The 26,126-nt window shown below is 43.1% G+C and overlaps 1 protein-coding gene across 20 annotated transcripts in view; it reads left to right on the top strand.

The window, feature by feature from the left end:
• The window catches only part of picalma (phosphatidylinositol binding clathrin assembly protein a), a 57,729-nt gene that overhangs the window by 18,907 nt on the left and 12,696 nt on the right, over window positions 1-26,126 (top strand). For 18 of the 20 annotated variants that reach the window (XM_036937727.1, XM_036937726.1, XM_036937713.1 and 15 more), the window contains exons 3-13: window positions 968-1,110; window positions 1,669-1,744; window positions 3,699-3,801; window positions 4,084-4,177; window positions 4,386-4,497; window positions 17,823-17,929; window positions 18,018-18,059; window positions 22,374-22,459; window positions 23,085-23,208; window positions 23,475-23,611; window positions 25,459-25,559. In XM_036937727.1, the coding sequence (XP_036793622.1) occupies window positions 968-1,110; window positions 1,669-1,744; window positions 3,699-3,801; window positions 4,084-4,177; window positions 4,386-4,497; window positions 17,823-17,929; window positions 18,018-18,059; window positions 22,374-22,459; window positions 23,085-23,208; window positions 23,475-23,611; window positions 25,459-25,559 (1,125 nt within the window). The remainder of the gene's footprint in view (window positions 1-967; window positions 1,111-1,668; window positions 1,745-3,698; window positions 3,802-4,083; window positions 4,178-4,385; window positions 4,498-17,822; window positions 17,930-18,017; window positions 18,060-22,373; window positions 22,460-23,084; window positions 23,209-23,474; window positions 23,612-25,458; window positions 25,560-26,126) is intronic. The other 2 variants (XM_036937721.1, XM_036937708.1) reach the window with 1 other exon arrangement.

Genomic DNA, 26,126 nt, shown 5'->3' with positions numbered 1-26,126 from the left:
CAGTTCTGGTGGACATTCCTGGAGTCAGCATGCCAATTGCACGCTCCCTCAACTTAAGACATGTGGCATTGTGTTGTGACAACTGCACATTTTAGTGGCCTTTTATTGTCCCCGGCACAAGGTGCACCTGTGTAATAATCAGATTCTTGATATGCCACACCTGTCAGGTGGATGGATTATCTTGGAAAAGGAGAAATGCTCACTAACAGGGACATAAACAAATTTGTGCACAGAATTTGAGATACGTTTTTCATGCGTATGGAACATTTCTGGAGTTTTCTATTTCAGCTCATGAAACATGGGACCAACACTTCACGTGTTGCGTTTATTTTTTGTTCAGTGTATTTCAATGTTTGATCAGCCAGCTACTGTGTTGTCATAGAACGGTACATGATTGGTGAAATCTTATCAGTGCTAGCAGCAGATTTCCTCGAGCTTTCAGTGATGGACCATCTTCTGTGTGTGAGAGAGGGAGAAATCTCTGTTTAAGGCCTGTATTAGAGGGTGTATGAATGACCTGATGAGATCTGGCATGAGAGACCAGTCTCATGGCACTGATGGAAAGGTGCCAGAAGGCATCGTCTTTCACTACAGGCCAGATGGCATGGGAGCCCTGCCAAAGGCTAAATAATGCCCAGGATGCGCTATCCTCAAACGTTTGTGACAACAGCCTGAATATAAACACTGGATGCAACCTATCCTGGGCTGTGCTAAACGGCACCATACGGACTTAGTGCTCTGTCAAACCTGGTGGGTCCAACTGACGAGAGCCTGTACCAAGAAGTTTGTCGTTAGCTCACCAGAACGGCTTGATTCGGTGGAACTGGTTGTTCAAAATAACATTTGCCAACACTTTCGCTTACACACTCACTCGCATGCAGTCAAACACACACTTTGTCTCTCACACACACACAATACTATTCCATTAAGACCCTACAGTGACTGTTTCCCCTTCTCTCTCCCCCAGACTTGATCCACTGCACCAATGAGATGAACGTGAACATCCCCCAGCTGGCAGACACGTTGTTTGAGAGGACGGCCAGCACCAGCTGGGTGGTGGTCTTCAAGTCTCTCACCGCCACCCACCACACCATGGTCTACGGCAACGAGGTGAGTGAAACCTGTCTAGGGGCAAAAATGGTTAAGGTTAGGGTTGGGTGAGGGAATTTTTTTACCTGGGGATTTTTTTCACTCCAGAGCTCTGCAACTCAACACTTCCAGCAGAGCCGTAGATAATGGATCTGACTCCTTGGTGATCAGAGAGGCATGTCATGCCAGACACACTCTGAATTCCAACTCAACCCCTATCCCTCCATACATACGGCAATTATACCATTGTAACATGCTGTACTCCTGGTGATGCCTTTCTCTCTTAAATATTATGTCATGAAAGATTTCACGTGTAAGAAAATAAATTCAGTGTCAGGAGTGACACTAATACTGTGTGGTGTTAAGGTCTTTTGAAATCCTTTTAACACTAGTGGTTTGAAAAGTGTCAGCAATATCCAGTCCACAGAATTGTCATTTTGTATTATACTTCTTCTTTTGAGGGGCCTCTCTTATGTAACATTGCTATGCATTTTCAAAAGTGGTTGTCTTGTATTGCTGTTAGTCAATCATTTGCATTCACCATCTATAAAGGTTTGCACACATGTTTCTGTGTTGCAGAGATTTATACAGTACATGGCTTCAAGGAATACGCTTTTCAACCTCAGTAACTTTTTGGACAAAAGTGGCCTGCAAGGTGAGTAATGTCAGCTCTGCACAAACTTTGCTGCAGCACTCTATTTTATCAGGGGTTCAGTATCGTCTAAACTGGATGAGATGACACGCTCCAATATTTTAAAGGTGCTACACATTTGAATTTTTGCATTGTAATTTCAGAAAATGTCCATAATATATCTACCGTGTTTTGCAATATTACTTACCCGCCAGTGTTTTGATTGGCTGTGATATTCACCTATTGATTTCTCCCACCGGAGCAGCATCTGTTGTTTAACTAAGAAAGCTGTTCTGACTTTGGCTGTGTTATAACATATTTTTTTACAGCCGTTTGAAGCTGGTCGACCAAAACCGAAATTAACTTTTAGTTTTGGTCCACCAGCTTCAAACAGCTGTAAAATGATATTTGTTAATGGAAATATATTTCTCAGGGATTTAGATGGTACAATGATTCCCTACACTTCAGTGTAGGGAATCATTGAGGGAACGGTGTAGAATGACAGAGCGATTTCCACTAGATAACACAGCCACAAAGTCAGAACAGCTTTCCCAGTTTGACAACAGATGCCGCTCCAGCGGACAAAATCAATCACAGCCAATCACAACACTGGCAGATAAGTAATACTGTGAAACAATATCATTCCACTGTTGGCAGCAAATATATTATGGACGGCTTCTAAAGTTACAATGCAAACATTTAAAAAAAATCCTGTGTACTGTAGCACCTTTTTTTTTTAGGCATTCAGATATAAATATATTTTCCCGAACAAGCATGCTTATCTGACATGTAGAATAAGGAAACGTCAGCTCTATTCAAAACCTGCAGCGTACCATAACTTTTACCAACTGTGTGTGTGTGTGTACACACAACAGGCGATATTGAGACCTGCCAAACTGTTAGAAGCGGAGAACTGTTATTTTAGACAGTCCTAACCTTTTTGCTCTATTCCCAATGAAATGGCAACACTCAGCTCACATCAGGCCCAGCAAAATGTATTTACTTAAAGTTGTTTCCCATGTTAACAAGATGCCTGGCAGCCCAGACCAGTGATACTTTCAAGGGGGAGTGTAAAGGCAGATTAAGCGCCACTAATAATAACCTAATGCCTTTTGTCAAGTATAAATTAGGGGGATAGGGAGCTATCAGTTTTAATGACGACTGGATTTAGGTTGGAGTATAGCGCTCATGACAGAAATCCACTTGATGGTGGGCCTTTGCTTTAGGAGAAATATGGGACTATATTTACGATACGTACTGTATTTATGATAGTTCATGGTCATTTTCATACATTGTTTGAAGTTGTTTTGGCACAATTCTCAGTATTGCAGTTGCGGAAAAGAAATCAGTAAACTGACCGAATGTCCAATAGCTTGGAAAATAAACGTGACACCCTTATGAGTCCCATTTGTTTATTTTTCAAGCTATTGCACATAATATTTCACATAACAGGTGTTCCTCAAAGGGCCATACAATTCAGTCGGTTTTCTTTTTCCATGTAAAGCTTTCACAAGTATCACGATAGTGTGACATTGGTATCATGGCAACACTGGAACACACACTTGAAGTGTCCTAAAGTTTGCCTGTGTATTTGTCCGACGGGAAGTAGCCCATAAATCGACGAAAAAAATCAGTAGTCGTAACTTTCATAAATCAATGGAAGAATGTGCCTTGGCTTATTCAAGCTCAAGTGCATCCCTTATTTTCCCTAATAAACAGTTAAGAGTATAGGCTAGTTGCCACCCTCTGAAAAGAAAGAAAGGGTGGCTACTTTGAAAAATTGTTATTTGTTAAACTCTTATTTTGGTTACTACATGATTCCATATGTTATTTCATAGTTTTTGATGTCTTCACTATTACTCTACAATGTAGAACATAGTACACATAAAGAAAAACCCTTGAATGAGTAAGTGTCCAAATGTTTGACTAGTACTGTATACCAAAATGCTCAGAGTAATTCCCCTATTGTCTTTTTCAGGCTATGACATGTCAACGTTCATAAGGAGATATAGTCGCTACCTGAATGAGAAGGCTGTGTCGTATCGACAAGTCGCTTTTGACTTTACAAAAGTTAAACGAGGGTAAGGACTAATTCTCTATTCACATTTCCTTATACTGTCAGGCTCAGCTAGCATCTATATTGTATAAATACTGTACAGTCGAGTCCTGAGAAGTATTTTGGATATTTTTTTTGGCATAGTGCTTATTCTTCCACAAGTGCATGTAGTTTAGCGGCTAGAGGTTGATTTGGCATCTAAGTGCATTCTTTTAAATTGCATGCTTCAGCTTAGTACACACATTCATGACAGTCCAAAGCCATTAGGATTGGGCCCTTAATGATTGGAATATTATCTTTACCCCAGGGCGGATGGCGTTATGAGAACCATGAACACAGAAAAGTTACTAAAGACCATACCGATTATCCAAAACCAGATGGATGCGCTTCTTGACTTCAACGTGAGTTTTCAATGCTTGACGTTTTGTACGTTGTTGTATTGCTATGGCCTCAACTCTTAAGCTCCTGTATTGCAAGAAACATAGTCAACGATTGAGTAATCGAGATCCTTTACCTCTGTCCTGTGGATTGGGAGCTCTGGGAGTCAGACCAATGAGTGCTCGATAGGTTGACTGTCAATTCATCTGCTTTGGACCCCTCCATCTCCAGGTCAACGCCAACGAGCTCACCAATGGAGTGATCAACGCGTCCTTCATGCTTCTGTTTAAAGATTCCATTCGACTGTTTGCAGCCTACAATGAAGGCATTATCAATCTGCTGGGTAAGTGCTTCCGCCTTCCAGCTCAAGAGTCTCTGTCCTGACAAAACCAAGTTCTTATCGCTGTGTCATTGTTACCATTGAGTACTGATGCAAAAACACCTTTGATGCATAGACACCTTTGCACCATGTCGTACTTAGTTCATACTGTATCCCTGGCCTCAAATGTTTGCCACCACTCACTATCAGCCTGCTGCCATGCTAGCCTGGCTGACTTAACGGGGGACAACGAAGGACATGTGTTATGCTACTACTCTGTTTTGCTCTCGTGTTCTAGTTGTGCTGGGTGACATTTGGTCTGTATATAGGTTTAGCGGTTGGGTGAATTCCCTTTTGAACTGAGCCATTCTATTTGATTTCTGAAACGCATAAACAAATCTAGTTTCCAATTCTTCTCATTCATATTAAATGAGTTTCCTGAAGGGACTGGGTTAAACTGAAATTGAGCTCAATGCTGGTGGAGAGACTGGTCTTGCGCACAGTCTGATTTCAACTACTCTTTCCTGGCTGTCTTTCACAGTCTGAAATCAACGACTTTAACATTAGATCTGTGCATGTGTGATTGTCTGTTGGAAATTAAAATAATATCTAATGTTGGAAATAGAAGTTTCAGTACACTGACATTCTTGGATTCTCCACAAAGTTGGACATTTTATAATGGAGTTAGAGAATTGCACTTGTTTACTAGACTTGTTTAAGAACGTTATGCAGCTATGTGATATTTATGCTATAGTTCTAGTCATTTCATATCAAGGCTATATTCTCTGCTATGAGGATGTATGCCTTTCTCACTCAGATGTGAGCCTTGGGTCTTTTGAGGGGAATGAGCAGGTCCTTGGAGGGGAGCAAATTGGAGATGCGCAAACATCAGTGAGAGGTTTACAAGCCAGTGAGACATTCATGCACCGCTCTGAGGAGTTCGTATATGTCCTGCAGACATCTACATTTGACTGCCAAGTTTCTGATTTGAGAGAACAGTTCTGGAATTATACTATAAAAAATTAAACATCTCTCCCATTCATTTGTAAAGGCTGTTTAATTATTTGATACAGTTTATCCTGATTTGATAAGTGTTTGTTAGTGCCTTGGAAAGTATTCAGACCCCTTGACTTTTTCCACATTTTCTTAAGTTACAGCCTTTTTCTAAAATTGCTGAGGATTTATATTTAATCAATCTCCACACAATACCCCATAATGACAAAGAAAAAACAGGTTTTTATACATTTTGCAAATATGTAAATAAGGTGTTTGTTTTTAAAAAAATTGAAATAGTCAGACCCTTTGCTATGAGACTCAATTATTGTCAGGTGGATCCTGTTTCCACTGATTAATCAAGTTGAAGAAAGATCAAGGACAGAGTCCACCTGTGGTAAGTTCAAATGATTGGACATGATATGCAAAGGTCCCACAGTTGACAGTGTATGTCAGAGCAAAAACCAAGCCATGGGGTCGAAGGAATTGTCCATAGAGCTCCGAGACATGATTTGTGTCGAGGTACAGATTTGGGGAACAGTACCAAAAAATGTCTGCAGCATTGAAGATCCCCAAGAACATAGTGGCCTCCATTCTTAAATGGAATAAGTTTGGAACCACCAATACTCTTCCTAAAGCTGGGTGCCAGGCCAAACTGAGCAAATGGGGGAGAAGGGCCTTGGTCAGGGAGGTGACTAAGAACCTGATGGTCACTCTGACACAGCGCCAGAGTTCCTCTGTGGAGATGGGAGAACCTTCCAGAAGGACAACCATCTCTGCAGCACTCCACCAATCCGGCCTTTATGGTAGAGGGGCCATACTGAAGCCACCCGTCAGTAAAAAGGCACATGACAGCCTGCTTGGAGTTTGCCAAAAGGCACCTAAAGACTCTCAGACCATGAGAAACAAGATTATCTGGTCTGATGAAATGCCAAGCGGCACATCTGGAGGAAATCTGGCACCATCCCTACGCTGAAGCATGGTGGTGGCAGCGTCATGCGGTGGGGATGTTTTTCAGTGGCAGGTCAGACTAGTCAGGATCGAGGCAAAGATAACCGGAGCACAGTACAGAGATCCTTGATGAAAACCTACTCAGGACCACAGACTCTGGGCAAAGGGTCACCTTCCAACAGAACAACGACACTAACCACACAGCCAAGACATCGCAGGAGTGGCTTCGAGACAAGTCTCAATGTCCTTGAGTGGCCCAGCCAGAGCCCAGACTTGAACCCGATTGAACATCTCTGAGAGACCTGAAGATAGCTGTGCAGCAACGCTCCCCATCCAAACTGACAATGCTTGAGAGGATCTGCAAAGAGGAATGGGAGAAACTCCCCAAATACAGGTGTGCCAAGCTTGTAGCGTCTTATCGAAGACTCGAGGCTGTAATTGCTGCCAACGGTGCTTCAAGTACTGAGTAAAGGGTCTGAATACGTATGTAAATGTAATATTCAGTTTGACATTTTATACATTTGCTGATATTTCTAAAAACCCATTTTTGCTTTGTCATTTTTTATTTTACCTTTTATTTAACTAGGCAAGTCAGTTAAGAACAAATTCTTATTTTCAATGATGGCCAAGGAAGTGGGTTAACTGCCTCTGGGGGCAGTATTGAGTAGCTTGGATGAATAAGGTGCCCAGAGTAAACTGCCTGCTACTCAGGCCCAGAAGCTAGTATATGCATTTAATTATATTTGGATAGAAAACTCTCTGACGTTTCTAAAACTGTTTAAAATAATGTCTGTGTATAACAGAACTCATATGGCTGGCAAAACCCTGAGGAAAATCCATCCAGGAAGTGCCATTACTTTGAAATTGCTTTTTCCAATGAAATTGTGTCCACCACTTAAAGGGATAGGACCCAGATTTCGTTCCCTACGGCTTCCACTAGTTGTGAACAATCTTTAGACATTGTTTCAGGCTTTTATTCTGAAAAATGAGGGAGAATGACAACATTGAGTGAGTGGACCCTGTGTGTTCTCAGAGCTGGTTACTGCGCACGACCGAGAGCACGCCTTTCTTGTTTTCCTTTTATATTGACGAAGCTTTTGTCCGGTTGAAATATTATCAATTTATTTAGGCTAAAAACAACCTGAGGATTGATTATAAACATCGTTTGACATGTTTCTATGAACTTTATGGATACTTGTGTCTGCCTCTAGTGACCGCATTTGAGCCATTGGATTACTGAACAAAACGCGCCAACAAAATTGAGGTTTTTGGCTATAAAGAGGGACTTTATCGAACAAAACAAACATTTATTGTTTAACATGGAGTGTTGTGAGTGCAACCATACGAAGATCATCAAAGGTAAGTGATTACTTTTATTGCTATTTCTGACTTTCGTGACTAATCTACTTGGCTGGTAACTGTACATAATGCTTTGTGTGCTGAGCGCTGTCCTCCGATAATTGCATGGTTTGCTTTCACCGTAAAGCCTTTTTGAAATCGGACACGGCTGCTGGATTAACAAGAAGGTAAGCTTTATTTCGATGTGTAACACACATTTTCAAGAATGTTAAATATTTGAATTGAGTATTTTTGAATTTCGCGCTCTGCAATTTCACTGGATGTTGGCCAGGTGGGACGCTACCGTCCCACACCCCCGAGAGGTGCAAAAAAAACATGCTTTTACAGGAGCAGAAATGGGTGAAGCAGAGCACAAAAAAGAATGTGGCGAGCAACAATTTTTATACATAAATGTATGAAATTACCCCCTCCCTCCCTCAATCTACATGCAATACCCCATGGGGCGGTAGGTAGCCTAGTGGTTAGAGAATTGGACTAGTAACCAAAAGGTTGCAAGATCGAGTCACCGAGCTGACAATGTAAAAATGTGTTGTTCTGCCACTGAACAAGGCAGTTAATCCACTGTTCCTTGGCTGTCATTGAAAATAAGAAGTTGTTCTTAACATTAGAAGCTTATTACCTAAAAATGGATCGATTGTGGGTTCACAGCTCCAATCCAGATTTGTTGGTCATTACTGAGAGGTGGTTAAGAAAGTGTTTGGAACACTGATGTTAACCTTTCTGGTTATAACCTTTTTCAGCAAGACTGATCTTCCAAAGGTGGAGTGGCAATCTTTACCAAGGATCACCTTCAATGCTCAGTTGTCTCCACCAAGTCTGTCCCCAAACAATTTGATTTGATGGTTTTAAACATTAAACTTTCAAATAGCTCTTCGTTGACTGTTGCTGGGTGTTACCGTCCTCCATCAGCACCGGCCTGCACCCTACCTAGCCTAAACTCCCTCTCCTGGCTCCTTACACTAAGTCTGAATTTGTCCTGCTATGTGACCTAAACTGGGACATGCTTAAACCACCTGACCAAGTCCTAATACAATGGGACTCCCTAAATCTTTCTCAGACTATGACCAATCCCACAAGGTATGACTCCAAACACCCAGAAAAGGCTACTCTCCTTGATATTATCCTCACAAATAATCCTGACAGGTATTAGTCCGGTGTTTTCTGTAATGACCTTAATGATCCTTGTGTTACAGCCTGTGTTGGTAATGGCTGCTCAGTGAAATGACCTGTCCTGATTTGTCATAGACGCTTGCTGAAAAACTTTAATGAGCAAGACTTCCTTCATGACCTGGCCTCTGTAAATTAGTATATAATCATCCCCTCTGTCGAAGATGCTTGGACAAAAAAATTCAGTGGTATTATTAACAAACACACCCCCATTAAGATGAGAATTAAATACAGGTTCAGCCCCTGGTTTGACCGTGATCTTGCAGAGTTAATCCACCTCAAGAATGGTGAAAGGCTGATGGGCTCTAGTTCAGGCAAAGGAGAAATAAGTGCACTCATGCTCTCCGGAAGGCCAAAGTTAGTTCATGGAGCAGTTTTTTTTTCTCTGTGGGTCTAACCCCAAGAAGTTCTAGAAAATGGTTAAAGACCTGGGAATAAACCCTCTTCCTCACAGCTGCCCATGTCCCTTAATGTTGATGATGTGATTGTTAAAGACGAGGAGCAAATGGCTGAGCTCTTTAATCACCACTTAATTAAGTCAGGATTCCTATTAAATCAATCAAATGCATTTATAAAGCCCTTCTTACATCAGCTGATGTCAAAGTGTTGTACAGAAACCCAGCCTAAAACCCAAACCGCAAGCAATGCAGGTGTAGAAGCACGGTGTCTTGGAAAAACTCCCTAGAAAGGCCGAAACCTAGAGGAACCAGGATATGAGGGATGGCCAGTCCTCTCCTGGCTGTGCCAGGTGGAGATTAGGTGGAGTATCTCTACCGCTCCTGCTGTCTCTAGAGAGTTGAAAACAGCAAGTCTGGGATAAGTAGCACATCCGGTGAACAGGTCAGGGTTCCATAGCCGCAGGCAAAACCAGTTGAAACTGGAGCCGCAGCATGGCCAGGTGGACAGCAAGGAGTCATCAGGCCAGGTTCTGAGAGCGAAGAGAAAGTTGGAGGGAAAGAGAATTAGAGAGCATACTTAAATTCACACAGGACACTGGATAAGACCGGAGAAATACTCCAGATATAACAAACTGACCCTACCCCCCCCGACACAAACTACTGCAGCATAATTACTGGAGGCTGAGACAGGAGGGGTCAGGAGACACTGTGGCCCCATCCGATGATACCCCCGGACAGGGCCAAACAGGAAGGATATAACCCCACCCACTTTGCCAAAGCACAGCCCCCACACCACTAGAGGAATATCTTCAACCACCAACTTACCATCCTGAGACAAGGCTGGGGGGGGGGGGGGGGGGGGGGGGGCGCGCCAACCCAGACAGGAAGATCACGTCAGTGACGCACCCCTCCTGGGGACGGCAGAGTACCAGTAAAGCCAGTGACTCAGCCCCTGTAATAGGGTTAGAGGCAGAGAATCCCAGTGGAGAGAGGGGAACCGGCCAGGCCTGTGACTTTCTGTTCACCTTCACACTCCTGGGCCAGACTACACTCAATAATAGGACCTACTGAAGAGATGAGTCTTCAATAAAGACTTAAAGGTCGAGACCGAGTTTGCGTCTCTCACATGGGTAGGCAGACCATTCCATAAAAATTGAGCTCTATAGGAGAAAGACCTGCCTCCAGCTGTTTGCTTATAAATTCAAGGGACAGTAAGGAGGCCTGAGTCTTGTGACTGTAGTGTACATGTAGGTATGTACGGCAGGACCAAATCAGAAAGATGGGTAGGAGCAAGCCCATGCAATGCGTTGTAGGTTAGCAGTAAAACCTTGAAATCAGCCCTTGCCTTAACAGGAAGCCAGTGTAGAGAGGCTAGCACTGGAGTAATATGATCCTTTTTTTTTCTAGTCAAGATTCTAGCAGCTGTGTTTAGCACTGAAGTTTTAGTGCTTTATCCGGGTAGCTGGAAAGTAGAGCATTGCAGTAGTCTAATCTAGAAGTGACCAAAGCATTGATACATTTCTGAGTCTTTGTGTGGGGGGCGAAGTTTCTGATTTTTGCGATGTTAGGTAGATGGAAAAAATCTGTCCTTGAAATGTCTTTTCAAATTTGTTTTGTCAAGAGATCAGGGTCCAGAGTAACTCCGAGGTATTTCAGTTTTATTTATTCATCAAGAATAATTGTCAGATTCAACAGAATCTTTTTATAACTTGGGACCTAGAACTGTTTTGTCTGCGTTTAAAAGTAGGAAAGGTGTCACCATCCACTTATGTCTGAAACACAGGCTTCCAGTGAGGGCAATTTTGGGGCTTCACCATGTTTCATCGAAATGTACAGCTGTTTGTCGTCCACACAGCAATGAAAGTTAACATTATTTTTCCCGAATGACATCACCAAAAGGAAGAATATATAGTGTAAACAATAGTGGTCCTAAAATGGAGCCTTGAGGAACACCAGCCACAGAGACAAACTGATATATTTCCGATAGATAAGATCTAAACCAGGCCATAACTTGTAGACCAATTTCCATGTAGACAAATTTCGTTTTCTAATCTCTCCAAAAGAATGTGGTGATCGATCGTATCAAAAGAAGCACTAAGGTCTAGGAGCACGAGGACAGATGCAGGCCCTCGGTCTGACGCCATTAAAAGGTCCTTTACCACCTTCACAAGTGCAGTCTCAGTGCTATGATGTGGTCTAAAACTAGACAGAAGCGTTTTGTATACATTTTTTGTCTTCAGGAAGGCAGTGAGTTGGTGCGCAACAGCTTTTAAAACGATGTTTGAGAGCAATGGGAGATTCGTTATAGGCCGATGTTGTCAATATTTGGCTTTTTCAAGAGGATTATTATTTATTTTTTTACTGCCACTTTTAATGAGTTTGGTACACATCCGGTGGATAGAAAGCCATTTATGTTCAACATAGGAGGGCCAAGCACAGGAAGCAGCTCTTTCAGTAGTTTAGTTGGAATAGGGTCCAGTATGCAGCTTGAAGGTTTATAGGCCATGATTATTTTCATCATTGTGTCAAGAGATATAGTACTAAAACACTTGAGTGTCTTCCTTGATCCTAGGTCCTGGCAGTGTTGTGCAGACTCAGGACAACTGAGCTTTGGAGGAATACGCAGATTTAAAGAGTCCGTAATTTGCTTTCTAATGATCATGATCTTTTCGTCAAAGAAGTTCATGAATTTATTACTGCCGAAGTGAAAGCCATCCTCACTTGGGGAATGATGCTTTTTAGTTAGCTCTGCAACCTTTCTAGGGCGAGCGGACCCCCCCCCCCCCCCCCCCCCCGCAACAGCCAGTGAAACTGCAGGGCTCCAAATTCAAAACAACCTCATAATTAAAATTCTTCAAGCATACAAGTACACTGCTCAAAAAAATAAAGGGAACACTCAAACAACACAATGTAACTCCAAGTCAATCACACTTCTGTGAAATCAAACTTTCCACTTTCCACCAGCAACACTGATTGACAATAAATTTCACATGCTGTTGTGCAAATGGAATAGACAACAGGTGGAAATTGGAGGAGGCCGTAGGAGGGCAACAACCCAGCAGCAGGACCGCTACCTCCGCCTTTGTGCAAGGAGGAGCAGGAGGAGCACTGCCAGAGCTCTGCAAAATGACCTCCAGCAGGCCAGAAATGTGCATGTGTCTGCTCAAACAGTCAGAAACAGACTCCATGAGGGTGGTATGAGGGCCCGACGTCCACAGGTGGGGGTTGTGCTTACAGCCCAACACCGTGCAGGACGTTTTGCATTTGCCAGAGAACACCAAGATTGGCAAATTCGCCACTGGCGCCCTGTGCTCTTCACAGATGAAAGCAGGTTCACACTGAGCACATGTGACAGACGTGACAGTCTGGAGACGCCGTGGAGAACGTTCTGCTGCCTGCAACATCCTCCAGCATGACCGGTTTGGCAGTTGGTCAGTCATGGTGTGGGGTGGCATTTCTTTGGGGGGTCGCACAGCCATGTGCTCACCAGAGGTAGCCTGACTGCCATTAGGTACCGAGATGAGATCCTCAGACCCCTTGTGAGACCATATGCTGGTGCGGTTGGCCCTGGGTTCCTCCTAATGCAAGACAATGCTAGACCTCATGTGGCTGGAGTGTGTCAGCAGTTCCTGCAAGAGGAAGGCATTGATGCTATGGCATGGCCCGCCTGTTCCCCAGACATGAAACCAATTGAGCACATCTGGGACATCATGTCTCGCTCCATCCACCAACGCCACGTTGCACCACGGACTGTCCAGTAGTTGGTGGATGCTTTAGTCCAGGTCTGGGAGGAGATCCCTCAGGAGACCATACGCCACCTCATCAGGCGCATGCCCAGGCATTGTAGGGAGGTCATACAGGCAAGTGGAGGCCACACACACTACTGAGCCTCATTTAGACTTGTTTTAAGGACATTACATTAAAGTTGGATCAGCCTGTAGTGTGGTTTTCCACTTTAATTTTGAGTGACTCCAAATTTGATTTCCATTAATAATTTGTGATTTTTGTTGTCAGCACATTCAACTAAAGTGGGGCAAAAAAGTAGTTAGTCAGCCACCAATTGTGCAAGTTCTCCCACTTGAAAATTACAGGCCTCATCTTTTTATCATAGGTACACTTCAACTATGACAGACAAAATGAGAAAAAAAAAAATTCTCCAGAAAATCACATTGTAGGATTTTTAATGAATTTATTTGCAAATTATGGTGGAAAATAATTATTTGGTCGAATTATTTGGTCACAAGCAAGATTTCTGGCTCTCACAGACCTGTAACTTCTTCAAGATGCTCCTCTGTCCTCCACTCGTTACCTGTATTAATGGCACCTGTTAGAACTTTTTATCATTATAAAAGACACCTGTCCACAAGCTCAAACAGTCACACTCCAAACTCCACTATGGCCAAGACCAAAGAGCTGCCAAAGGACACCAGAAACAACATTGTAGACCTGCACCAGGCTGGGAAGACTGAATCTGCAATAGGTAAGCAGCTTGGTTTGAAGAAATCAACTGTGGGAGCAATTATTAGGAAACGGAAGACATACAAGACCACTGATAATCTCCCTCGATCTGGGGCTCCACGCAAGATCTCACCCCGTGGGGTCAAAATGATCACAAGAACGGTGAGCAAAAATCCCAGAACCACACGGGGGACCCAGTGAATGACCTGCAGAGAGCTGGGACCAAAGTAACAAAGCCTACCATCAGTAACACACTACGCCGCCAGGGACTCAAATCCTGCAGTGCCAGACGTGTCCCCCTACTTAAGCCAGTACGTGTCCAGGCCCGTCTGACGTTTGCTAGAAAGCATTTGGATGATCTAGAAGAAGAATGGGAGAATGTCATATGGTCAGATGAAACCAAAATATAACTTTTTGGTGTACAAAGAATGCTGAGTTGCATCCAAAGAACACCATACCTACTGTGAAGCATGGGGGTGGAAACATCATGCTTTGGGGCTGTTTTTCTGCAAAGGGACCAGGACGACTGATCCATGGAAAGGAAATAATGAATGGGGCCATGTATCGTGAGATTTTGAGTGAAAACCTCCTTCCATCAGCAAGGGCATTGAAGATGAAACGTGGCTGGGTCTTTCAGCATGACAATGATCCCAAACACACCGCCCGGGCAACGAAGGAGTGTCTTCGTAATAAGCATTTCAAGGTCCTGGAGTGGCCTAGCCAGTCTCCAGATCTCAACCCCATAGAAAATCTTTGGAGGGAGTTGAATGTCCGTGTTGCCCAGCAACAGCCCCAAAACATCACTGCTCTAGAGGAGATCTGCATGGAAGAATGGGCCAAAATACCAGCAACAGTGTGTGAAAACCTTGTGAAGACTTACAGAAAACGTTTGACCTCTGTCATTGCAAACAAAGGGTATATAACAAAGTATTGAGAAACTTTTGTTATTGACCAAATACTTATTTTCCACCATAATTTGCAAATAAATTCATTAAAAACCCTACAATGTGGTTTTCAGGATTTTTTTTTTTCTCATTTTGTCTGTCATAGTTGAAGTGTACATATGATAAATTACAGGCCTCATCTTTTTAAGTGGGAGAGCTTGCACAATTGGTGGCTGACTAAATACTTTTTTGCCCTACCCTACAATTTTCTTACACAATTTTAAAGGTAATCTTTTTGTTAATCCCACCCGTGTCCGATTTCAAATAGGCTTTACAGCGTAAGCACCACAAACGATTGTTAGGTCACCACCAAGTCACAGATAAATTCAGCCATTTTTCCAGCCAAAGAGGAGTCACAAAAAGCACAAATGGAGATAAAATTAATCACTAACCTTTGATCTTCATCAGATAACACTCCTAGGACTTCATTTTACACAATACATATATGTTTTGTTCGATGAAGTGCACATTTGTATAAAAATATCGGTATACATTGGCGCGTTCACTAGTTCCTATAACATCCGGTGATATTGCAGAGAGCCACGTCATTTTACAGAAATTATAAATGTCGACAAATACAATTGTTAGCCATGGAAATATAGATACACTTCTCCTTAATGCAACCGTTGTGTCAGATTTCAAAAAAACTTTACAGAAAAAGCAAACCATGCAATAATCTGAGTACAGCTTTCAGACAACAAAGCAGCCAAAAAGCAGCCTTATTGGGTAGTCAACATTATTCATAAATGGCATTATAAATATTCCCTTTGATCTTCATCAGAATGCACTCCCAGGAATCCCAGTTCCACATTAAATGTTTGGACATAAATGGACATTATCGAACTAAATCAAAGAGCTAATTTTGTTAGCACGTTTGGTCAAAAAATCCAAAGTCATGAAGCGCGTTCCCTAGTTGCAGACGAAATGTCAAAGTTACGTTCCTGTCCGTAGAAACATGTCAAAAGATGTATGGAATCAATCTTTAGGATGTTTTTAACATAAAACGTCGATGTTCCAACCGGAGAATTTCATTGTCTTCAGAAATGCGATGGTACAGAGCTCCCTCGTGTGAACGTGCGTGGTCAGAGCATGCTCAGCTCATGGCAGACCTTACTCATTCCCTTCTCATTCGGTCCAATATCCCAACCAATATCCCACTGTGTATTCAATAGAGGCTGGGTTGAAAATCGACCAACCTCAGATTTCCCACTTCCTGTTTGGATTTCTTCTTAGGTTTTTGCCTGCCATATGAATTCTGTTTATACTCAGACATCATTCAAACAGTTTAGAAATTTCAGTGTTTTCTATCCAATACTAATAATAATATGCAAATATTAGCAACTGGGACTGAGGAGCAGGCAGTTTACTCTGGGCACCTGTCATCCAAGCTACTCTACTGCCCCTGCAGCCATAAGTTATAGGCTTATTTCTATTTTGCCCTGTATCAAGTGTTGGAAAAAACGTGTCCAATAATCAACGAACTGGCTTTCTTGAGGTCTATAGTATTCTCTCTGGTATGCAATCTGGTTTCCGCTCAAGTTACGGATGTGTCACTGCAACCTTAAGCGTCCTAAATTATGTACCATTGCCCTTGATTCTAAGCAATGTTGTGCTGCTATTTTTGACTTAGCCATAGCTTTTGTTACGGTAGACCATTCCATTCTTGTTGTGTTTCTGAGGGGTCTTTGGCCTGGTTTGCAACTACTACTTTCAAAGAGTGCAGTGTATAACGTCAGAATCTGCTGTCTCTGCCACTGCCTGTCACCAAGGGAGTACCCCAAGGCTCGATCCTAGGCCCCACGCTCTTCTCAATTTACATTAACATAATTTCTCATGCAGTAGGAACCTCTCTCATCCATTTATATGCAGATTATCCAGTCTTATACTCAGCTGGCACCTCCCTGGATGTTGTGTTAAACGCTTTACAACAAAGCTTTCTTAGTGTCCCACAAGCTTTCTCTACCCTTAACCTTGTTCTGAACACCTCCAAAACAAATGTCATGTGGTTTGGTTAGAAGAATGCCCCTCCTCCCACAGGTGTGATTACTACCTCTGAGGGTTTAGAGCTTGAGGAAGTCACCTCATACAAGTCCTTGGGAGTATGGCTAGACAATACACTGTCATTCTCTCAGCACATATCAACGCTTCAGGCTAAAGTTAAATCTAGACTTGGTTTCCTCTATGGTAATCACTCCTCTTTCACCCCAGCTGCCAAACTAACCTTGATTCAGATGATCATCCAACCCATGCTAGATTACGGAGACATAAGTTATATATCGTCAGGTAAGGGTGCTCTCGAGCGGCTAGATGTTCTTTACCATTCGGCCATCAGATTTGCCACCAATGCTCCTTATAGGACACATCACTGCACTCCATACTCCTCTGTAAACTGGTCATCTCTGTATGCCCATCACCAGACACACTGGTTGATGAGTATTTACAAAATCCTCTTAGGCCTCACTCCCCTCTCTGATATATCTACTGCAGCCCTCATCCACATACAACACCCGTTCTGCCAGTCACATTCTGTTAAAGGTCCCCAGAGCGCGCACATCCCTGGGTCGCTCGTCTCTTCAGTTCGCTGCAGTCTGCGACTGGAACGAGCTGCAACAAACACTCAAACTGGACATTTTATATCTCAAGCTCTTCATTCAAAGACTCAATTATGGACACTCACTGACAGTTGTGGCTGCTTTGTGTGATGTACTGTTGTCTCTACCTTCTTGCCCTTTGTGCTGTTGTCTGTGCCTAATGTTTGTACTATGTTTTTTGTGTTGCTTCCATGCTGTGGTGGTGTCTGTGTTGTCCTTTTTGTTATTTATTTAAACATTTTAATCCCATTACCTATCCCTGCATGACTTCTTTTTCCTTTTGGTAGGCCGTCATTGTAAATAAGAATTTGTTCTTAACGGACTTGCCTAGTTAAATAAAATGTTTATGTATAAAAATAAGGTTGTAACAAAATGTGAAAAGTCAAATGGTCTGAATACTTTCTGAAGGCACTGTAATACCAGTGTTTTATCACTGCTATTTTGCATTAGTTCCAGTTCTGTTATTTCCCTATCTATTAATTTCACAGAGAAGTACTTTGACATGAAGAAAACTCAATGCAAGGAGGGCCTTGACATCTACAAGAAATTCCTTACTCGAATGACAAGAATCTCTGAGTTCCTCAAAGTAGCAGAGGTAAGATCCCACCTTTTGGAAACTTCTGTGTGATTGGACTCCTACATTCGCTTTTATCATCTTGACCCATCTCTCTTCTTCCTTTCAGCAAGTAGGGATTGATCGAGGGGACATTCCAGACCTCTCCCAGGTAAGATGTTAAAAGTGAGGTAAAAGCAAACTGCTGCCAGCATCCTCAGATCAACTAAACACATCACACCGATACTCCACAATCAATAATGGCTCCCTGTGCAATCCCGTATTGACTACAAGACATTCCTCCTCGCCTAGAAATCCCTCCACAACCTGGCACCCACTGAACTCGCTGACCTTCTCCCAGCCTATGCCCCCTCCCTCCGCTCTGCTGTTTTCCTTTTCACCCCCGCATTCCAGTTCTCCATCATGGGTGCCAGGGCCTTCAGCTGCTTGGCACCCAGGCTCTGGAAAGCACTCTCCCCACACATACGACATGCAGACAGTCATCTCATTCAAAACACACCTCTTAGAGAGAACCTATAGCCCAGTGTCCATGATTGACTCTGCCCCCCTCTGCACCTTCCTAGTTCCCGTGTGTGTGTATAGTCACTCAATAGCCGAAACTGGGTCTGTATCCTATTCCCAACTCTACCCCCTAAACCTAAACCCTTATCCTAAACTGGGTTCGTATCCTCTACCCAACCCCCTCCATCCCTCCTTTTTATCGGTCCTGTTTAATCTGGTCCTTTGATTTTTAAATTGCACTTTTAATTGATGCACTTGATTTTATGCACTACACTTGATTTTATGTAGGCTTACTTGAACTGTCCTTGAGTAGCTTGAAAGGCTTTCCCCAAGTAAAATGTATTTGTCACTTTCCTCTATCTGCCTGAAAGTGCACTGAGACGGAGCCCTGCTGGACCCCTTAGCTTGACTTTACTTTCAACCCCACCTCAGTGTGCTGACTGCTCTCACCACTCTCACCACCCTGCCACCTGCTGCAGTTTCAGACCTTCCAAATTGCTCCAGGGCTCTGTACCTATGCACAGCTCTAGCTATAACATATTGCTTGCTGGGCCCACACTGCATGTAGGCCCGTCATAGAGGAAATGCCAGACTTGGACCCTGTCCGAATACTTTCAAAATGCTTCCGTCCTCCCTTCAGATAATCACAGATCTGATTTGGTTGGATTGGTGAAAGCAATAGCAATGGGTTGATATCCTTTCTCTCATCTATCCAATCACTTCTAGACCTGTGATCAAGGCAGGGAGAAAGGAAGGGTGCACTTAATTTGCATTCAAACCGGGCCTCACTCGCTCTCCCCTGACCTTGTACTGCATACAGCACATAAAGGTGTTAACATCTGCCTTTGTCAAGGGCTATATCGAGTTGGCTAGAGCCGAGATGAAAGAACTAGGAGGACAATAATACACCTACTTTGCATATATTGGAAATTATAGACACGGTATGCTATTATACCATTTACATGTCACCTTTCAAAGGGACACATTTTGATTGGGGTTAGCTTCAGGTAACTGCCAAAATAAAGGAAACTCCACCATAAAGTGTCTTAATAGGGCGTTACAAGTTGGCAGAACAGTGTCAATGCGATGTAGATTCTTCAAGTGTCTGGAACTCTATTGGAGGGATGTGGTGCCATTCTTCCTCAAGAAATTCTATAAGTTGCCGTTTTGTTTATGGTGGTGGAAAACATTGTCTCAGGCGCCTCTACAGAATCTCCCTTAAGTGTTCAATTGGGTTGCATATCTGGGCCCAGTTTTTCAAAAATGAATTATCTGGATTTTGCCGACAGGATTAAATGCATTGAAATGTAATTAATAGAACGCGGGTCCCCATTTAAGCCAATGATTAGTCCACTCTATTCATGCTATTGCTATGCATTTAATCCTATCCGATAGGTGAAATTCAGATAGATCTGGTGACTTAGACAGACACACACAGCAAATATTTTACTGTCCTTGTGGGAAGCTGAAATGTATTTACACTCCTATTTTCCATAAACCTTGAGCCTAAAATAGCCTTTGTTCTTGGGGACTGGGGAACGGTTCCTTGATTTTACTATCCTTGTGGGGACTTGTCGATTTCCGGTAACCACGAGGACAGTAAATCCAAGCCCCCCACACCTCCTTGGTTCTGGTACCGGTTCCGACCATTTCCGACCAATATCCCATAATGAAAGCAGAAACAGGTTTTTAGACATTTTTGAAAATGTATTAAATAAACAACCTTATTTGCGTAGTATTCAGACCTTTTGCTATGAGACTTAAATTGAGCTCAGGTGCATCCTGTTTCCATTGATCATCCTTGCTGTTTCTTCAACTTGATTGGAGTCCACCTGTGGTAAATTTAATTGATTGGACATGATTTGTATAGACCGGTGTGTGCCTTTCCAAGGTCCCACAGTTGACAGTGCATGTCAGAGCAAAAACCAAGCCATGAGGTCAAAGGAACTGTTCGTAGAGCCCAGAGACAGGATTGTGTCGAGGCACAGATCTGGGGAAGGGTACCAAAACATTTCTGCAGCGTTAAAGGTCCCAAAAAACACATTGGCCTCCATAATTCTTAAATGGAAGAAGTTTTGAACCACCAAGACTCTTCCTAGAGCTGGCTACCCGGACAAACGGCAATCTGGGGAGAAGGTCCTTGGTCAGGGATGTGACCAAGAACCCGATGATCACTCTGACACAGCTCTAGAGTTCCTCTGTGGAGATAGAGGAACCTTCCAGAAGGACAACTATCTCTGCAGCACTCCACCAATCAGGCCTTTATGGTAGAGTGGCCAGACTGAAGCCACTCAGTAAAAGGCACATGGAGTTTGCCCAAAGGCGCCTAAAGACTCTCAGACCATGAGAAACAAGATTCTCTGGTCTGATCAAACCAAGATTGAATTCTTTGGCCTGAATTCCAAGCGTCACGTCTGGAGCAAACCTCGTACCAGCCCTACGGTGAAGCATGGTGGTGGCAGCATCATGCTGTGGGGATGTGTCTGAATGTCCTTGAGTGGCCTAGCCAGAGCACGGACTTGAACCCAATCGAACATCTCTGGAGAGACCTGAAAATAGCTGTGCAGCGACGCTCCCCATCCAACCTGACAGAGCTTGAGAGGATCTACAGAAAAGAAAGGGAGAAACTCCCCAAATACAGGTGTGCCAAGCTTGTAGTGTCATACCAAGGAAGACTCGAGGCTGTAATTGCTGCCAAAATAGCTTCAACAAATTACTGAGCTTCGACAAATTACAGACATAACTATGCAGACAAGGCCGAGTATAGCCCACAAAGATCTCTGCCACGGCACAACCCAAGGGGGGATGCCAACTCAGACAGGAAGATCACATCATAGACTCATAGATTTGAAACAAACACTTTGTCATAGATGGACAAGATTAATAAGAGATTAAAGGCGAGTTCAGGAAGCCAAGCTAGAGCTCTGACTTTCACAGCGATGTGGGCAGATGTTTAGATCGAGAGACCCTGTAGAAAATATAAATCTAACATTTTAAATGTACAAATGTATTTTACAGTTATAAGGAAGGTGACATCTTAGTTATTGTATACTATATTTAGAAAAAAATCGAATTTCATACGGTTTTGTTGAATAGAAAATGATTCATATAAAATGTCATATTTTATCAGATTTGTACTGTTTTTACTTGAGCCTGTGTCCTCAAGTGATTACACCTCAGCAGTTTATAAATATTTCTACCAGGAAGATGCTAATTGAACCTTTCCTGGCATATGCAGGAGTACTAGTTGTTGTTTATGGCCCTCATGATAAATACTCGCTTTTGGGGACTACTTTGATTACAGGTTCAATTTCAATTTAGTTACATTTAGTGACACCCCCCCCATATGTTCCTTTTGAGACCACAAGTCATAGATTTCTTCTAGCCAAAATAATGAGCCACTGGGCATTTTTCTACATGATGGACTGTCAATTGCTTAATTAACTCGGGAACCAAACCTGTGGAAGCACCTGCTTTCAATATACTTTGTATACATCACTTACTCAAGGGTTTCCTTTATTTTGGCAGTTACCTGTTTCTCTCACTTACTTATCTAATCTTAGAATAACATGTTTAACATTGTTTTTACGAACATGTTCAGATGGTGCTTTACCAAGACCAGCAGTATAAGGTCTCTCATTTTGTGCTTTGTATTTTACTGTTTTGGATTTTTTTAAATTCCTTTAGTTAGTTGGTACCTTTCTCCCAAAACCTATTTTATTATCGCTGACAATTATCACCTTCATATTCTGTATCTTTCCTTAATTTTCCATCTTCAGATTACAGTTTGTGTAAGTATCTATCTCACTCTTTCTGTGTTTGTAAGCCTAGTACGTTCTCTTCGTGTGCGTTGTGAAATAGCTGAGCATCCTTACTGTTTGTTTCCTTCTGCTGTTACCCGGTTGTGATTTATATATTTTTTTCCTGAAATTTGAACTCACTGTGTCTTTCCATTTTATAATAGGCCCCCAGTAGCCTCTTAGATGCCTTGGAGCAGCATTTGGCTTCTTTAGAAGGGAAGAAGGTGAAAGATTCCACAGCAGCCAGCAGGTAGTCCTTTTCCCTTCCCTTTGCTCACTTGCCAGTCCAATGCAGTCCAGTTAGACAAAGCCTGTTTGCTCAGGCACCAAATTTAGCAAGTGCCTATGAGTTGGCGCTGAAGTGTTTGTTGGTGGGCAGCAATCCCATATGCTTTTCAATATGCTTTTCCTTTCTGTGTTTTGCCAGTTGTTTCCTTGAAAATATTGACAAATGCTCCGGGAGCTACAGTTGCAGTGTTTTTATCTTAAATTCATGCAAGTCCTACATTTTTAATAAAGACGTACTTGTCTGTGGCTAATATCAGGGGCATTTGATTTGTTTCCTTTTTGTGTCTTTAAATGCACTATAATTATGTGCACTGACCATCAGTGCTCATACAGGTTTTCTGTTTAGAATGGGAGAAGTGTATTATAAAATTGAATTATCCCTCAAGCAGAAATCCTTTCTATTTTATGCCAACCTCCTGCTACTATTGTAGCCATCTATCGAAGTGCAGTTGTAAAAATATGCACCACTTTCTTTTACTGAGCTTGTAGAACTCTTCTTCTGCCAGCACAGCACTTTTGACAATGGCCTGTTAACAGTCCCCCCTGCTGACCCCTATCTCTCTCTTCCTCTTTTTCTGTCCCTCAAGGGCTAGCACACTCTCCAACGCTGTCTCCTCTTTGGCCAACACGGGCATATCTTTCACCAAAGTGGACGAGAGGGAGAAACAGGCAGCTCTGGAGGAAGAGCAGGCTCGCCTAAAAGCGCTAAAGGTACATTTTTCTTCTAGTGCCCTTGTTCGCTTTGCCTATTACCCTACTGGGTTTAATCTGTTCTGGCTTTTCAGCGTTTTGGGATATTTTTTTTTAGCTCATAAGTTGCTCTCCTGAGGTCATTAGTCATTGGCTGATGATTCCAGTGACTCCCCAGCACCAAATTAAGTTAAAAAATAAAATTTTCAGAGCTTGTATTTTCATTTGATTTGGCTAGTAGGTAGGCCTGGTGTTGGGTTTTGTTGAATTTGTCCCGGTCCACTTAGGAGCAGCGTCTGAAGGAACTCCAGAAGGGGCCTTCTTTCTCTGCCACCACGGCTTCCTCCCCTGTGTCAATGGACGGTGGGACCATCAACACAGCACCGGCCATCGACCTCTTCTCCACGCCCAGCTTCGCAAACAGGTGAGAGCACCCTTTCTATCCTAGCCCTTACCCATATCTATGCCCGACTGCCTCCTCCCTTCTGACCATCAACACCAGTGTCTTCTCAGTGTAACTGATGGAGCGAGGAGAGTCTGTCACTAAGCAGGCAACATGACAGAGTAGTGAAGGCAGAGGCTGATACTCAAACAGCTGTCGGGTCTGTCTAGCAAAATGCTGTGGAATGTTAGTAGTTCATACAGACAAACTCTAGTTACTCGGCTAGCTAATAAAACTTGTGCTGAGCAAAATAATGAGGAGTTTGGTGCCATTGCTTTGCTGCCAACTCGTACATAAAGGTTGGTAGCACTGTCATTTATCAATAAACAGCCTAACCCCTCAGTTATGTTTCTTTATTTAAAATATACTTCCACTCCATCATAGATGCCATGCTGGCTGGCCTAAGTACTTTTTATATACAGGAAACAGCCTATATGAATGGAAGCACTTGAGTAAATGAGGGATACAAAAAAAGTATATTGAAAGCGGGTGCTTCTGCAATTAACATCCCATTGTGCTTAGGGTCATGCATAAAAATGCTGGGGAGGCCATTATATTGGCTACCATGGCTATGCCCCCATAGGATGACAATGCCCCCATCCACGGGGCACAAGTGGTCACTGAATAGTTTGGCCATGTGCCATGGTTGTCCGTCACCAGATCTAAACCCAATTTAACTCTTCTCTGAGATTCTGGAGCGGTGCTTGAGACAGCGTTTTCCACCACCATCAACAAAACACCATTATGGAACTTCTCGTGGAAGAATGGTGTCGCATCCCTCCAATGGAGTTCCAGACATTTGTAGGATCTATGCCAAGGTGCATTTGAAGCTGTTCTGGCTTGTGGTGGCCCAACGCTCTATTAAGACACTGTTGCGGTTTCCTTCTTTTTCTGTGTGGTTTTATGTACCCATGTCTACTATTGTAATTCCATTATTTTCAGTGCACATTAATGTAAAAGTGGCGGTGTTGGCCAAAAAACTAGATTACATGCGTAGTGTCCAGGCACTGATATGATCACAACTCCTTGTGAAGTTTATGGGTGTCTCCCAAAAGGCATCCTATTACCTAAAGTACACTACCATTGACCAGAGCCGTATAGGGAATAGGGTGCCATTTGGGATGCACATTATGTTTTAAGTTTGTTTACCCATCCAGTTATTTCAGATCTTTGAGTGGGGCATTAATAGTAGCCTTGTGGTTGAGGGTTGTTGAATTTAGACTGGGCAAACCTCATTCCACACTAGCAAGCCACTGCTCAGTAGTTCAGGGCCTATTCCAAGAGAAGCCAGACAAGTCAGTGCCATGTTACCATATAGACAAACACTCCATTGCTATTAATAGGCCTGCCCATCTATTCTTACACACTGTGCCTTTGCCCACCTAAAAAAATCTATGCCAATGGAACGTATCGGTCGTGCTACAGTTGCATGAATGTCAATGTACTTCTAAAAAATAATCTCATACATAAAATGAGTCAGATCAGGGTAGCTGTTCAAGGAGCGCCTCTGGCTGTTCAAAGGTTATTGATTGCATGTGACTTTCAGAGAGACTACTGTTTCACCTGCTCGACTGCTCAAACAAGACTGTAACGTTTGCCTTCAGTGTGTGTGTGCTTGAAATGTTTGGGATTGTTTTAAACTTTTTTTTTTTGTAGGTGAGGGGTGTGAGTAAGGAATAGGTAGAAAGCCCCCCGTCTGCTAGATGCAACTTCTACCTTGAGCGTTATGAAAACCTTTTGAATAGGCTACGGTAGAGTTGGGGATTTAGCTATTTGGGAGACTGATGAATCTTTGTCTTTTACACTTCTCTTCCTCCTCTCCACTCAAGCACTTCCAAGGCGGCGAGCGACCTGCTGGACTTGCAGCCTGCGTTTCAGCAGCAGGCACTGCCCATCTCCACTGGCCTGCCGACAGCCAACACATGGGGAGGTGAAAGCTCCCATCACACCGTGAACACCTGTTTTACACCCCTTATTGACAAGCATACTGTACATATACACACTCTTTCATTGTATTCCTCTGTGTAAACTAATGTGATAGGCCTGTACATGTGTCATAGTCATACATGTTCAAGCAAGCTCGTGCCTACTTAAACGACTTAACTCAGTTTGCTGGTGGGGGATATTCCTTGTGTATTTGACCTAACTCCTGAAGGCTATTGGGGAACTTGAATTGGGTGGCGAGGCCTCCTGAGTGGCGCAGCACTACATTGCAGTGCTAGAGGTGTCACTACAGACCCGGGTGCGATCCCGGGCTGTATTACAGCCGGCCGTGATCGGGAGTCCCATAGGGCGGCACACAATTTGGCCCAGCGTCTGGGCTCTAGCGACTCCTTGTGGCGGGCCATGTGCCTGCAGGCTGACCTCGGTCGTCAGTAGAACGGTGTTTCTTCCAACACATTGGTGCTTCTGGGTTAAGCAGGCGGGTGTTAAGAAGCGCTTTTTGGCGGACGCATGACTCGACCTTTGCCTCACGATCCCGTTGAGGAGTTGCAGA

Source organism: Oncorhynchus mykiss, chromosome 12, assembly GCF_013265735.2.
Source record: "Oncorhynchus mykiss isolate Arlee chromosome 12, USDA_OmykA_1.1, whole genome shotgun sequence".
NCBI lineage: Eukaryota > Metazoa > Chordata > Actinopteri > Salmoniformes > Salmonidae > Oncorhynchus > Oncorhynchus mykiss.
Note: the sequence above shows the minus strand (reverse complement) of the source record. Positions and strands in the feature narration are given on the sequence as shown.